Genomic DNA, 14,486 nt, shown 5'->3' with positions numbered 1-14,486 from the left:
CAGGCTTCAGGTAATGGGTGTAAAGCAGTTTTGCAGGAGCAACATCAGTTACAGCAAAGGGGGCTGCAGTTTCAGGCTGGTACCAACCCATTTTGGTGGAAGCCTCAGTCACCAACCCCTGGCAAAGCTTTTCACAAGACAGCTCCCAGAGCCACTCACAGCATCACTGCCCCAGGTTGGTGCTGATGCAGCCCCAAGACTGTAACTTGGGCTTGGGAAAGGGTCTGGAGCAGGTATGAGGCAGCAGGATCATTTCTGCAGTGCTGCAAAACCAGGGTTGGAAGGAACTCACCTTTTCCTATAAGCCACAAAGCACGATGCTGCTTCACAACCTGTACCTGCGCTTGTCACCTCGCTACAGAACACCACATCTTTGCACTGTCTTTACCCATCAAGCTGCCCCAGGGCAGGTTTAGATGGAGCTGAGGAACAATTCCTGCCCCAGAGGGTGCTCAGGCATTGGAACAGGCTGCCCAGGGCAGGGCTGCAGTCACCGTACCTGCAAGTGTTCACACAGCGTGGAGACGAGGCCTCAGTGCCATGGGTTAGGGGTGGCCTTGGCAGTGCTGGGAACGGTTGGACTGGATGAGCTGAAAGGGCTTTTCCAACCTGGATGAATCTATGCTCAGCTGCTGCACTCTGGTTTAGGGCTGCCAAGCTTGGGGACAAGATCTGGGTGCCCAAAGGTGCTGGTTTTCAATGAGGATGGCTTGGATTTCCCCAGTTTCAAGCCTTCAACCAGCAGGAAGTGGGATTTTCAACCTTAAACAGCCCCAGGTTTATTTGCTCAAGGAAAAGCCACGTGAAAATATGAGTGGCTGGTTTTGGATTTCACACACACAGTTGTTCCTCGCAGGGCACTGACAGTACCAGGGGGTGGCTGGAATTCCTGCTTCCAACTCCAAGCAAATAACCACGTTTCTGACCATGAGTAATGTTCCTTACTGGCTGCGTTTCTCTTCACATTACTTACACAGCTGATTACAAACAGCAATAAAGAGGGAAAGGAGTTAAAACGAGACCCAGCTTAGGGCATCCATGCAGCCAGGGCTGATCCAGGCAGATGGCTCAGCACGATCCCACCCTTAACCACAGGAGCAAGCCCACGGGACAGTGGGACTGCAGTCTCTGCAGTGGAAGTCCATTCTCAAACTGGGAAGTGGCTCAGATCCAGACCAGTGTGGTCAGGCTCCGGGCCACCACTCGCTGCAAAAGCACTGGGGTAGATGCTCAACCCCAAGCACGTGCTCCAGTGCTCTTTACTCAGCTGCAAGAATGGGCTTTAGCAGCAAGTTTGAACCTTAATGACAGGCAACTGAATTTACACAGCAAAAATCTCATGCTCCCGCCCCAAAGGACAGAAAAGAAGCGAGCAGGAGACGAGCCCGTGTTCTCCTGCATCTTGGGGCTGAGGGACAGCTTCTGGGTGTGTTTTGCTAATGAAGCCCCAGAGATGTCACTGCTTTGGCTCAGGGTGGGTTTTGAGATGCAGGAGCAGCTCTGTGGCCTCGTGTCCAGGAGATGCCAGAGGCATCAGCATGCCCCAGCAGAGAACAAGTCTGTGATGCACTGCATGTGCCACCATCAATGACTTCCTATGGTGAAACCTCCAGTGGGTCTTCTTTCAAGTCTTCCTGGTCCTCGCTTTCCTGCTCCAGCTGCTCCACCTTGCTGGATTTCTCATGGATGATCTCCCCAGGAGTCTTCAAAAACCTGTAATACATTTGCTGAATGGCTTTAAGAGCATGTCCCAGCCCCAAACCAGGCTGTAAATCCTGGAGCTCTTGCCCTCATCATCTGGAGCTCCCCAGAGGGTATCTGCCATCCTTGGCTTTGCTAAGCATCCCAGCTCTTGCTTTGCACCCAGGATGCACCAAGCCTGGAAGACAAAGCTCAGCACTCAGCAGTCCAGAGCTGGCATTTTAACTCCAAACCAGTCCCAGGGAAGCAGCCAGCACTGAAACCAAGAGGCTCCTGGCTTATTTTCACCCCTTCCTCTATCTGGAGGTGAACTTCAGACCTGGTGTCACTGGGGATCTTGCTGGATGAAGCAGCTGCCAACATCTGGAGCCCATCACCTTCCCATGCCCCATCTGCAGTGCCCCAGGCACCCCTGGTCTGCTCCAGCTCACCTGAATAACAGCTTCTGCCCTGGCTCCTTTTTGATGATGTTGAGTTTGTAGTAATGTCTGAGCGCTCGTGACATCTTCTCATAGGTCATGTTCATCCGGTTCTGGAAGGAGAAAAGAACTGGGAGGTCTGTATAAAAGCACTGACATGTGGCTTGGGTCTGTCTGCAGCAGGGCCATACGTGGGACATCTGAGGTGGTTCTTGGGCACTGCAAGCTGCAATGTGGGTCCCTAACCCAGCCTTGCTCCTGGGCCCATATCCATTACAGTTTGCTTCCTAGGGGATAAGAAAGCCTCCCTCCTTAATCACCAGGAGGTTGGCATCCCTCACCAGCCCTGCACCCACTGTCTCACCCTTCCCAATCCCTGTCCCATCAGCTCTGGAGAACAGGTCCTGAAAGCAACATGCAGAAGGCCAGGAATGACAGATTGGTTCCCAACTGCATTTACCTTGTGGTTGCCCCAGAGCTGGGCAAGCCCGTTTGGGTTCACAACCCGGAAGATCTTGGCTTCCTTATCTTCCCACTTGATGTAAGGCTCATAGCGGCTGTCGGAGAGGAGCTGGTACACATAATCCCACAGCAACCTGCAGTCTGAGTGTTGGGGGAGAATAAATAGGCACAGAGCTCCCACTAAGGCTCCAGTGAGGGTCAGTCAGCAAGAGAACTGCACGTGCTAGCAATGGTAATAAAGAAAAGAGCCCAGAGCTCATGCACAGCACTTTTCACGATGGATTATTTGCCTACAGGAAACCTGGAGAGGGGCTTTGGACAAGGGCCTGTAGGGACAGGCTATGGGGAATGGCTTTAACCTGCCCAAGGGGAGACTGAGATGAGCTCTTAGGCAGAAGCTCTTCCCTGTGAGGGTGCTGAGGCGCTGGCACAGGGTGCCCAGAGAAGCTGTGGCTGCCCCATCCCTGGCAGTGTTCAAGGCCAGGCTGGACACAGGGGCTTGGAGCAAGCTGCTCTATGGAAGGGGTCCCTGCCTGTGGCAGGGGGTGGAACTGGAGGAGCTTTAAGGTCCCTTCAACCCAAACCAGACTGGGATTCCATGATCTCAAAACACTAACAGGAACTGCAGTTTTTCAGGTGAAGAAGCTGCGGCATGGAACAGACCGAGGTGAGACAGATGGGCAGACAGGACAAAGCACAAGCTCATTGCCCCCAGGAATCAGGCTATAAATTCATATTTACCTGCAATTCTCCCATCCACTGGGGCTGACAGGGCTGTAGGAAAAGAGCAGATGGCATCTGCCGTGCAGCTGCCCTCCGAGCTGTGATAGGAGAGGTTCAGGGGCCCTGCATGGCTGCAGGACGTGGGCTGTTCTGCACAACCCAGGCAGGAGGAAACAGCCATTGGAGCAGCCTCAGCACTGCAGCCCATCCCTGGAAATAAAGCCAAAGCAACCCTGTGGTGCATTACAGCAGGTCCCAGGAGATCTTCCAAAGCTCCAAAATCGGTGAGAAGGGACAGCCCAGGCTGGTTATCAGCCCAGACAGAGGACAGGGATGCTAAGGAAACCCTGGGATTTTCCCAAGGCAAGAGCAGCAGGAGGTCCAGGGGGATTACAGGAGATGCCAAGGAGGGTGAGGAACAGATACAGAAAAGCTGGAACAGGTTAATGCACCAGAATACAGACTCTTGTACTATAAATTGTTGTGGAGGCTTAAGATGCTCATCATCCTACAACTGAACTGACAAAAGAACCGAGGAAAACACTCCCAGAGCCACCCCAGCGCAAAGCCACTTCCCTTATGGGCACACATAAGCCTCACTGGCCCTGACCAGCCTCACCTGGGCCTCTCCCCACTGGCCCAGAAGCTCTATTTAAGCTCAGCCCTGGATCCCCATTCATTTCCCAGCTATGCTGCAGGAGGACTGGTTTCTAGCCAGGGCTGTGCCTCTGCCTGGTTAGCAACCCTCTCTGATCCAGACCTCAGTCCATAGACAGACTTCCTAATGTAGCTACAGCCCTACCTGGCCACCATGGACCCACCTAGACCTGATCTGATCAGACCTGCTCCATCACTAAAAGCTTTCCTAATGACCTGGACTCTGTTGGACCTGGCTGCCACCTCCAGGACTGTCCTGCTACCCTCAAATAGGATGGGATGGGTTCAGCTGCTTGAACTTCAGACCCCAGATGCATGCAACCTACTGTAGCTGAGGACAAGTTCTGCTTGACGGACAGCTGCCATCCTCCATCATACCTTTCTCTGTGCTCCTGGCTTCTCTGAAGGGTGAGTTCAGCAAAGGGCTGCACACCAGAACTCTGCGTTGAGTCTTAATGTACTGAAGTATTTCATACAGCACATCACCTGCAGGGAAGGGAAGTCTGCTCAGATGACTTGGTGTTGCAGCCTCTCTCAGTTGATGTTGTTGCTTAGATTTCTGTGCCACAAAGAGGTTGTTCCCATCCCAAAGCATTTAGAGTCCAGACAGACTAAAGGCAGAGGGCTGTCCTGGTCTCCAGCACCCAACTGGCCAGAGCTAAAGCCTGCTGGGACCCATCCAACCCCTCTCAGCATATCACAGCTTGTGCTGTACTTGGATGGGCCTCACAAACACCCTTGCACTGAGTCTAACCTGAGCTCGGAGCTCGATATCTGAAGTCATCCTTGGTGAGGATGCACAGGGCTTTGCCGTTCATTTCAAACTTGCTGTCGTCAGCTGGCCGAAGGGAGAACTCTGTCTCAGCCCATCTTAGCCAGTGGATCACGTCCTCCTTGCTCCACAGGGAGGGCTGGATTCCTGAAACCAGGGGCATCCTCTGAAACAACTCAGTCTCCACACAGTATGCTAGAGATTGGAAGGGACCTCGAAAGATCATCTAGTCCAATCCCCCTGCCGGAATAGGAACACCTAGGTAATGTTACACAGGAATGTGTCCAGGCGGGTTTTGAATGTCTCCAGGGAAGGAGACTCCACAACCTCCCTGGGCAGCCTGTTCCAGTGTTCCGTCACCCTCCTGAGAAGAAGTTTCTTCTCAAGTTTAAGTGGAACCTCTTGTGTTCCAGTTTGTACCCATTACCCCTTGTCCTATCATTGTTTGCCACTGAGTAGAGCCTGGCTCCATCCTCGTGACACTCCCCCTTTATATATTTATAGACAATTATAAGGTCACCCCTCAGTCTCCTCTTCTCCAAACCATAGAGACCCAGCTCCCTCAGTCTTTCCTCATAAGGGAGATGCTCCACTCCCTTAATCATCTTAGTTGCCCTCCAAAACTGCTCGGGGAGGGGGCAAGGCGGGACACTGGTTCTTTCTATCACCAAACTCTCCCTTTAGATTAAGAACTCAAGTCAAAAGCACCCCAAAGAGAGAAAATGAACCCTGATGACTGGTGCATCTTGTGCCCCTTGACCACAGGGAGTGGGCTCTGGGTGGGACACCACGGCTGTACCCACAATATTCCACCCTGTGGGAACGTCTGGGGTTTTAAGCAGCGTGGACTGGCTCAACATCGACTCACTCAGCCCGCCTGGAAGCGTGAAGATCTCCCCCTCGCTGCTGGGTGGGTGCCTGGCCTGGGATAGGGCTGGTATCGAAGCTGTGACAGCAGAGCTGGGGGAGCTGATGGCTGCTTGACCCTGGGAAAAGAGATCAAACACATCAGTAGGGGGAATTCCCAGCTCTGGTCCTGCCTTTGCTTTGGATATGGCTCCACCACAGTAAATACTGCTCCAATCTGGTTTCTCACAGCAGCATGATGTGCTGTGTGCTGCTCTTCCACACTGGCTCTAGGTAGGTCCTTTGTCAGCCCCAGGATGAATCTCCGGTTGCCCAAGAGACCGTGAGTAACCAGAGATCCCCCACTTTTTCCCCAGCTCTTTATCACCTTTCCTTTAGTACCTGCCCTCATCCAGGCTCTGGATGTGGGTTATCCATCCCCAGGGCTCCATGGCTGCAGGGAAGTAAAAGATGGAGCCAAGCCTGGCAGAGCCAGGTGCCTGTGCTGGTTCCTGTTTCCTGGAGCACCCTCAGATGCTTCTTGGATGCCTTACAGTTAAGGAGAGCCCTTCAAGTCTTTAGAGTCATTAAAATAATGTAAAACTGGTAATAGTGCTTAGATGTTTGTCTTAATAACACTGCATGAAGAGATCTCTAACTTTTTCTGCAGGGATCATTTGGGCATAAGCAGGAATAGCCATCGCGTGGTTTAGGGAGATGTCTGCTCACCTTGCTCACATGCCATGAAATCCCAGAACCTCAAGAATTACTCCTTCCTCTTGGTTAGAGAGCCCCTCCAGCATCACTGACTGGGGAAGATGGTCTGTGCTGGGAGGAGAAGCAGCCCCATCATCAGCATCTCTGCCTCCAGATCTCACCCGGAGCACGTGAGCCAGGAGGGAGCTCTCATCCTTTCAGCCCCATCTAGATCCTGAAATATTGCTGCCAGCCAAGCAGATAATGATTTCTCTCAAAAGTCTCTTAATGTGAATCCCAGCAATTTCTCAGTGTCATTCTCTGGAAAATTAACAGTTTTGCCTACAAATAGTATTTCCTGAAGCTCCAATACCTGCTCAGGTGGATGTTTGGAGGTGGTCAGAGCAGCCAGCGCTCCTCAGTGCATAGAGGGGTCAGAGGAGCTGAGGCCCTGTGAAAATCAGGCTGAAGAACATCACAATATGCAATGGGAGAGCAGAAGGTGCCGGATGTATTTTAAATGCAGAGCTGGTGTCCCCAGAATGAGAAGCACACGGGCTAAGAGCTTCATCTTCTGGGGAAAACACTTCACCAACCCCTGCACTGGGCACTGGGGAGGCCGCACCTCAAATCCTGTGTTCAGCTCTGGGCCCCTCACTACAGGAAAGACATTGAGGTGCTGGAGCGGGGCCAGAGAAGGGCAGCGGAGCTGGTGCAGGGCCTGGAGCACAGGGGTGATGGGGAAGGGCTGAGGGACCTGGGGGTTCAGGCTGGAGAAGAGAAGGCTCAGGGGGGACCTGATGGCTGCCTACAAGTGCCTGAGAGGAGGATGGAGCCAGGAGGGGCTGGGCTCTGCTCCCAAGGAACAAGGGATGGGACAAGAGGAAACGGCCTCAAGCTGCCCCAGGGCAGGTTTAGATGGAGCTGAGGAACAATTCCTGCCCCAGAGGGTGCTCAGACATTGGAACAGGCTGCCCAGGGCAGGGCTGCAGTCACCGTCCCCGCAAGTGTTCACACAGCGTGGAGATGAGGCCTCAGTGCCATGGGTTAGGGGTGGCCTTGGCAGTGCTGGGAATGGTTGGACTTGATGAGCTGAAAGGGCTTTCCCAGCCTGCTTCATTTTGTGGTTCCCTGTGATCCTTCCAGCAGGAGGAATGTGGGAGTTTGGTGATGGGCAAGGGGTTTTCTTCAGCAGGAGGATGAGTGTGACTCAACTCCCTGCTAGCAGGTGAGTGATTGCTGCCTGGCTCAGAGGTTTAGCAAAGCACAAGCAGCTCTGTGACACAGGAAACCAGTGAAAATCCAGTTTAAACTTTGAACAAGAACAGAAGAGACCTTTCAGATTAATTCTGAGCAATAAGCTACAGGGAAAAATCAAAGTGAAAGAAATTAGTGGAGTATTTTGCCTAAAACTTCTCTAATAAAAGATACTTTAGTTTTCTCCCACCTGTGTGCCTCCCTCACAATAAGGCTTACAATAAAAACAGAACAAGTGTTTGGTATTTTTCCTGCTCCTAAAGATTTCTAGGGCATAAGAGATTCCTTCTGAGTTGTTAGTACTTGATATTGATTTTTATCACTTTACACCAGTTTCCTGCTCTTGCTTTTTTTCCTGCTTTGCTGCTTCCACATGGCAGCATTTCCTTGCTTCGTGAGGAAGTGCTGTCCTTGGAAAGGTTTGAGGGGCAAAAGCAAGGAAAAGGGGATGAAAACGACCCCCCCGGTGAGAGCCGCTTTCTGCTTGATCCCAAATGGGGGCTATGGAGTCCCCCTGCTGCTCCGGGCTCCCTGAGGCCATTTGGAGGAGGATGGGGTCACCCCGCATCCCCAGCCTCAACTTCCAGCCCCTACTGAGGGTGGCAAACCGGGGATGGAGGGAGCGGGAGGGGCAGCTCTTACCTGCATCCCCGGTGGCGGCGGCCGGCCGGTGCCCACCGCGGTACCCCCCGGTGTCCGGCGCGAACGGGTCCCGTGCCTGCGGCCGCTGAGACTTCAGCGCGATCCTTCCGGGAAACGAAATCGAAACGAGCCGCAGCGGCGGGAGGCAGGAGCGCGGCGGGGCCAGCGCCCGGGGATTCCCCCCGCCTCACTCCCGGTGCTGCGGCCCTGCGTCTCCTTCACCACAGCCGCCGCCACTTCCGACCGGGGCATTTGGGCGCCGTCCGCTGCCAGCACCGGCGGGCCCGGTTCTCCCGGGGTCCCATCCAGCGGCAAAGGAGGGAGCGCTCCCGGGAGGCTCGAATGGCCGGTGCCATCCTTCGTCCGCACCGGGAGCGGGCCGGGCGGGACCGGGTGCCCCATGGGATGCAGACCGGGACGGGACCGGGTGCCCCATGGGATGCAGACCGGGACGGGACCGGGTGCCCCATGGGATGCAGACCGGGACGGGACCGGGTGCCCCATGGGATGCAGATCGGGACGGGACCGGGTGCCCCATGGGATGCAGACCGGGCGGGACCGGGGGCCCCATGGGATGCAGACCGGGACGGGACCGGGGGCCCCATGGGATGCAGGCCGGGACCGGGAGCCCCATGGGATGCAGGCCGGGACCGGACCGGGGGCCCCATGGGATGCAGGCCGCGGCAGGCGGAGGGAGCGGCCTCGGCCGGGGACGCGGTGAGTGAGGCCTGAGGGCGGGTGAGGGGCGGCGGGGTCTGAGGGGGCTTGCCCGGCTTTCTGGGGGTCTTGAGGCATCGTGGGGCCCTTTCTGGCTCTGTGAGTCGGGGAGAGGCTTTAGAGGCCTTCCCGGGCCCTCTCAGTGCTTTGAGGGTGACTGACGGGCCTGGGGCCGCCGGTCGTGCGCTGTGTCCGCGGGGCCTGAGGCCCTTCACGGCTCGGAGCAGGCCTCTGGAGATCGAGGGGGTCTTCCCCCTCCTCTGCGGGCGCTGAGGGGGTGTCTGTGGGGTTCGCAGTGACTCCGCTGTTCTGTTTGGGCTCTGCAGGGGCCTGTGGGGCTGGGGGGAGGTGGAGGGAGATCTGCCCTTCCGTGGGGTGTGCGTGTGGGGTCTTAGTGTGCACTGAGGGGGCGCTTCCACCTGCCCCGTGTTTACTTGGAGGGGGGCCTTTGGGGCCCCTCCTGCACTGCCTGCCAGGGGCCTGGACCTTTCTGCTGGGCTGTGTAAGAGGCCTCGGGGGCTTGACTTTACCCAGTGCTCCTTGGTGAGGCTGCTACTTGTGATCACCACCTCCAGAGCAGGAAGCATCCTCCTCTCAGGGTGCTGGTTGGTCACACTGCCCTCCTGTGCGTGGTCTGAGGTTGGAGGCTGTACGTTTTTAGGTTTGAATCTACACCTTCCCTTTCCTCCTTCCTATCTGGCCCTGCTGTGGTTTGAAAGGGAGCATACTGAGGGGTTTTTCCCTATATGGGTGCAGTAGGTGAGACCTCAGCCTGGCACCCTTTTGTGTGGTGCCTTTCCCTGTCTCTGATCCTGCTGTTGGATTCTCTGTGTTGTTTTCTCAATGACCTTAGGCCCTTCAAGGAAGGGGTAATGCTAATGCCAAGTCTTGGATATAAACCTGAGAGGCTCAGAACACACCTCTGCAGGGAGAATGTTTTGAATGTCTTTGCTGCAAGCACAAACCCTGTTGTTGCAGTCAGTTATGGCTTTAAGGCAGAAAATTCACCTGTGTTCCCTGTGCCTGCCTAATGCTCACCCCAAAGTCACGCTTCTTCCTGCTGGCGTTGGACTCGCAACCTGTGAATTGGAAGGAGGTTGTGTCTGGGGGATCGATCAACAGAGAGGCTCAGCTCTCCCTTTTGAGGTGTGTCCTAGTTTACCCCGGCGCTGGCACTGTGACACTGCACTGCTGACAGTCACCTGGATTTAAGGGTTATAAATACTTCTGCCCTCAGTTCACCGAAGCACTTTCAGTGATGTAAGCATCAGAAGAGTGAATTATTGGGTTCAAAAACTGTGGCTTAGTCTGTAGGCAAAGCTGCTTGTGAGAGCTGTTAGTTATTCTTCCCGCTGGATTTACACGTGCCTTTGTTACAATGAAGTGATTTTATTTAGGGTAACAGTAACCCTTTAGTAAAATAGACTTGATGCTGTTTATAACCTCTTTGTACTTCTGTCACTTTAAAAAAAATGCTCTTTTGCAAAGCAGCCTGTACAAGAATTGTTCATGTTGTCACAATTGTCTTTATTTTCTATAATAACATCCATGTTAGAGGCTCTTCTGTGGTCTGATCTTATGGTAGAAATGGAGCAGTTTGTCTAGACTAATCCTAAGTGATGCATGTGCAGAAAACTGTGTCCAAACCTAAGCTTTTAAGGACAGGTTAAAGTTGTGCTCTCATGGAGAAAGGTGTGCGCTGGGTTGACTAAATTGGTGTTTGTTTCAAAATGAGTTATTTGCAGCACGTAAGATCCTTTTTGATCTCTTTCAGTACTGTCTTTTGCTGCTAGGACTGGGCGGGGGGGCGAGGTGAGTTTTCTGTTTGAATTGGGCTTAAAAGGAGTGATCCTTCTGGTAGGAGTTTATCACATAATTTTGGGGGCACTTCCAGTCAAGCTGCAGGTGTCTACCTGGGAGCAGTTGTAGTGGAAAGGACTAAACTGGTTATTTTTGTACTTGTCAACAGGGGCCAGAAACAAGTTATAGCAAAGACATTTGAGCTGTTTGATATAGATTGCATGTACCTAGAGGTAGAGAAAGTGATTGGGGTTTGGGGGTTTATTGGGGTTGCCTTTTTTTCTGGGAAGGTTTTGTGACAGTTCCTTGAGTGGAAGGTAAGGTAGTACTTCCAGAGCCTCAGAAGTAGGAAGCCTCGTTGCTGGACCTAATTGTGCTAACAGAGATGTATTGTCTGAGATCCACATGGATGTGACCAGGTTTGTTGGATGTGTCCAGTATAAAATAACTCGGTGTTACACTTTATTTTCCTGTGCTGCAGACATGGCCTTACCTGAGTTATACATAGCAGTAATCTTTGTTTCCTTCCCCAAAGTATTTTTAACCATCAGAAGTGATAAACCCTCTTACTTCAGCTGATTTGATCACAAATCCAATCTTCCTTCAGTCTTTTTGAGGTGCCTTCACATTTCAATGTTCAGCCTTCTCAGCATCCAGGAGGTTTCATAACCACCTGCTTTAAGTCTTCTGGTCAGGCTATTGTAAGCCTGGTTTTTATGTGGTGATTCAGTCTGTCTGTACAGGCCATGAGAAGTAAGAATCACATCTGGGTTTATTAGTTGATGCTTTCAGCAAAGTTTGGGGCATGCTGGGATGTGTTTGTCACTCGACCTCATCTTGAACTCATTCCATGTGCCCATGACAGGCAGCCAAGTGTTTAGTTCACGGTGTAGCAGGGTAGTCAAATGAATGAGGGTATAATATTGTATAAAGTAGTGCTTTTAACTCCACTTTAAATACCTGAAAAGTCCAAAGTAGAAAATTTGGGTGTAAAGAAAGATTTATTATTATTGCTGTTGTTGTTGTTATTATTATTGCTGTTGTTGTTATTATTATTACCTCACCCTTTTTAATGACTTTACTGTCAGACTTCATACTGTATAGCAGTTACCACCACCTTTGTCCCCTTTTGCCAGAAACTGTGACCATAAAGGAATATTGGCCAAGGAGTAGGCGGATGAGGTTCTGTATTAATAATTGCATCACACATTGCAGTGCGGTTATGACAGTGATTTTGTGCTGGGAGGCTGATTCAGCAGCCAGAGCACTGAGAGAAGAGCTGCCTGCAACAGCATGTACCTGGGCAGGCTCTTGGTTACATGTTCCTGCCAATGCCAGTGTCAGACATTTCCTCCTACTAGAAAGTAAAATACTGTCTGACAAATGCAGAGTGACTCTCCCTGACACTTGGGAATGTGCTCTGGAACTGCTGCACTCTGCAGAGAGATCCCAGAGGAGTCAGTGGGTAAGGAGCTCGTTCTTGACAGGAAAAATGCTGATAAAGGCCACTGCAGCTGCCTAAAGGATCTCCTGAGTTTTTAATTAATTGCTTAGTAGAAAGTAAATAGAAAGTGCTCCCCAGGGAGGCTCAGGCAGCTCACAGCTAAGATAGAGCTCTGGATGTGTCTGTGCATGACAGAAGGAGAGGCCAAGGGGCAGTGGGTTGAAGGATATGCAGCTTTCCAGGGAATGGGATTACAATAGGAGTGCAGAGGTGAGGAATATGCCCTGTAGTCTCAGGTCTAGAAGTAGCAGGGGGATTATTTTTTACCAGGATAGTGTTTGGACTCATGGAACTGGTGACTGGGATTCCCCTACAGCAGACTGGTGATGGAACTAGGCTGGGTGTAATGTAGAACCACAGACGCAAGTGAGCCTTCACATGGGTGTGCTTGAGGAGAAACAATTACAGACAGTGTAACTGAAGTCCTGGGACTTGCCTTCCCCAAGTCTCATTTCATCAGCTTTCATGGCTATTTCTCCTCCTGTCTCTTGTTGCAGGTCTAATTTGCAGTTGTGATGTGTCCCCTGACCTGAGCAGAGGCTGTGTGCTGGCCTGGCTGGTTTTGTGGCTCCCTTTGTCAGAGGACTTTTGAAGGGCATTTGTTTCATGAGCACAAGTCTGAAATTGGGAACTAAAATTAATGGCTGTTAGTCTTAGAAGCATCATTGAACCTGGGCTATAGTTACTGCAGTTCAATGTTCAGTAACTCCATCTGCAATGATTGGGATTGTTTCTCCCCTGGCTTTTGCATTCAGAAGAACCCCAAATGTGTTATGTCCAGCTATTAAAAGTGGTGTTAATCCACTGATTGCTCCGGAGTTTGGGAATGTTCAGTCATGGCATCAGTTTTGCTGCTGAGCAGACAAATATAACACCCTAGTGACCTATAAATTGGAGCAGGTCATATGAATCCCACTGTCAGTGACTGGAGAACTAGTCACAATTTACTGTGATGATAAAAACTGCCTGGGATCCAATACTGGAAGAGCCAAAAGAAGAAAAAAAAAAATGGGGTAAAGGAGATTAAATCTCTGTCTTTATAGAGAAATGAGAGCACAGCTTTTTGTGTGTCAGATTTGCTTCTGTAATTTGTGGACAAATAAGCCCAGAGAAGAGAAGCTGCATGGAGACCTCAGAGCAGCTTCCAGTGCCTGAAGGGGGCTGCAAGGCTGTTGGAGAGGGACCTTCATCAGGGACTGTAGCAATAGGACAAGGGGTGATGGGTTCAAATTGAAACAAGTTCAGGTTAGATATAAGGAAGTTCTTGCCTGTGGGGGTGCTGAGGCACTGGCACAGGGTGCCCAGAGAAGCTGTGGCTGCCCCATCCCTGGCAGTGTTCAGGGCCAGGCTGGACAGAGCCTTGGGTGACATGGTCTAAGGCTGAGGCGTTCCTGCCTGTGACAGGGGGTTGGAACTGGATGAGCTTAAGGTCCTTTCCAACTCAAACCATTCTACGGTTAAAATTTCTTAGTCATGCTTTCAGTGTCTAAAGTGTGTTTTGCAAGAACTGGGAATTGAATGCAGCTACCCACTGCCTCTCATGAAATAGTGCTACATCCCTGCCCCATGTTTTGGGCTGTAGTAGTTTAGTGTATTGAATCAGAGAGTTCTCAGAAGGAAGCGGAGGTTGGCAGCCAGAGAACAACAGAACTGAACCTTGTGCCTGATACTCGTCACATGAGCAGTGTGAGAACATGCAAGTCCCCTGGCAGCCAGCTCTGTGACAGCAGTAAGACATGGGCTATAATCATCATTGATTGCTGCTGGCAGGTAATGCTGCTTAAGTGTGAAGTTTCAGCAACGTGGTTTTGAAAAACAGATGAGGAAAGCAAAAGGAATGAGGCCATGCTTAATAAAAGATGATTTCCTCAATAAATACAGTTCTGGATCTAGGAAGCATCCTGGGTCTCTTGGAGTCCAGCCCCATAGCTCACTTTGCTGGGACTACAGCTGATCATAGAATCACAGAATATTTTGGGTTGGAAAGTACTTTAAGATCATCCAGTTCTACCTCCCCGCCATGGGCATCATGCTGCCTGATACCAGTCTGTGAGTCCACATGATGCTGGAGGATGTCCTGTTAACTCTGGAGGATATCCTGTTAACTTGTGATTAAGCACATACCCCAGCTTCAGCAATTTTCATAGTTTAATAATCATTGACATGTTTTTCACTAAGTGCTGTCTGGTTTATAACTTGAAGGACAGCAGTTCTCACCTGAGGTGTTCTGGTAACTTGGAGAAAACACAGTGAAATGTCCATAATGGAGGTGAGTAGGAAAAGGCAGGAA

The 14,486-nt window shown here is 51.6% G+C and overlaps 2 protein-coding genes across 6 annotated transcripts in view; one reads left to right on the top strand and one right to left on the bottom strand.

Moving 5' to 3' along the window:
• Positions 1-1,047: 1,047 nt before the first annotated feature.
• On the bottom strand, positions 1,048-8,314 carry ETV7 (ETS variant transcription factor 7). 3 transcript variants are annotated; one of them, XM_057404925.1, is made up of 8 exons: positions 8,176-8,314; positions 5,603-5,720; positions 4,717-4,881; positions 4,341-4,448; positions 3,324-3,515; positions 2,581-2,723; positions 2,133-2,233; positions 1,048-1,713 (listed from the first exon to the last, which is right to left on the bottom strand). In XM_057404925.1, exons 1-8 carry the CDS (start codon positions 8,179-8,181, stop codon positions 1,596-1,598), a joined length of 951 nt encoding a protein of 316 aa, XP_057260908.1. In that variant the 5' UTR covers positions 8,182-8,314; the 3' UTR covers positions 1,048-1,595. The 3 variants fall into 3 exon arrangements, with proteins under 3 accessions (XP_057260908.1, XP_057260927.1, XP_057260918.1); XM_057404935.1 differs by having other exon boundaries at positions 1,571-1,727; XM_057404944.1 differs by lacking the exon at positions 4,717-4,881.
• Positions 8,315-8,888: 574 nt separating this feature from the next.
• The window catches only part of KCTD20 (potassium channel tetramerization domain containing 20), a 29,916-nt gene continuing 24,318 nt past the window's right edge, over positions 8,889-14,486 (top strand). The window contains exon 1 of one of the 3 annotated variants that reach the window (XM_057404726.1): positions 8,889-8,892. Coding sequence is in view for 2 of the 3 variants with exons in the window: in XM_057404696.1 (XP_057260679.1) it covers positions 9,923-10,038 (116 nt within the window). In the remaining variant the exon portion in view is untranslated. Of the gene's footprint in view, positions 8,893-9,714; positions 10,039-14,486 lie in introns of those variants that run through there. The other 2 variants (XM_057404696.1, XM_057404704.1) reach the window with 2 other exon arrangements.

This window comes from Pezoporus wallicus, unplaced genomic scaffold (genome assembly GCF_028554395.1).
Source record: "Pezoporus wallicus isolate ANWC-B61680 ecotype Strahan unplaced genomic scaffold, APGP_CSIRO_Pwel_v1 contig_5863, whole genome shotgun sequence".
NCBI classification, from domain to species: Eukaryota; Metazoa; Chordata; class Aves; order Psittaciformes; family Psittacidae; genus Pezoporus; species Pezoporus wallicus.
Note: the sequence above shows the minus strand (reverse complement) of the source record. Positions and strands in the feature narration are given on the sequence as shown.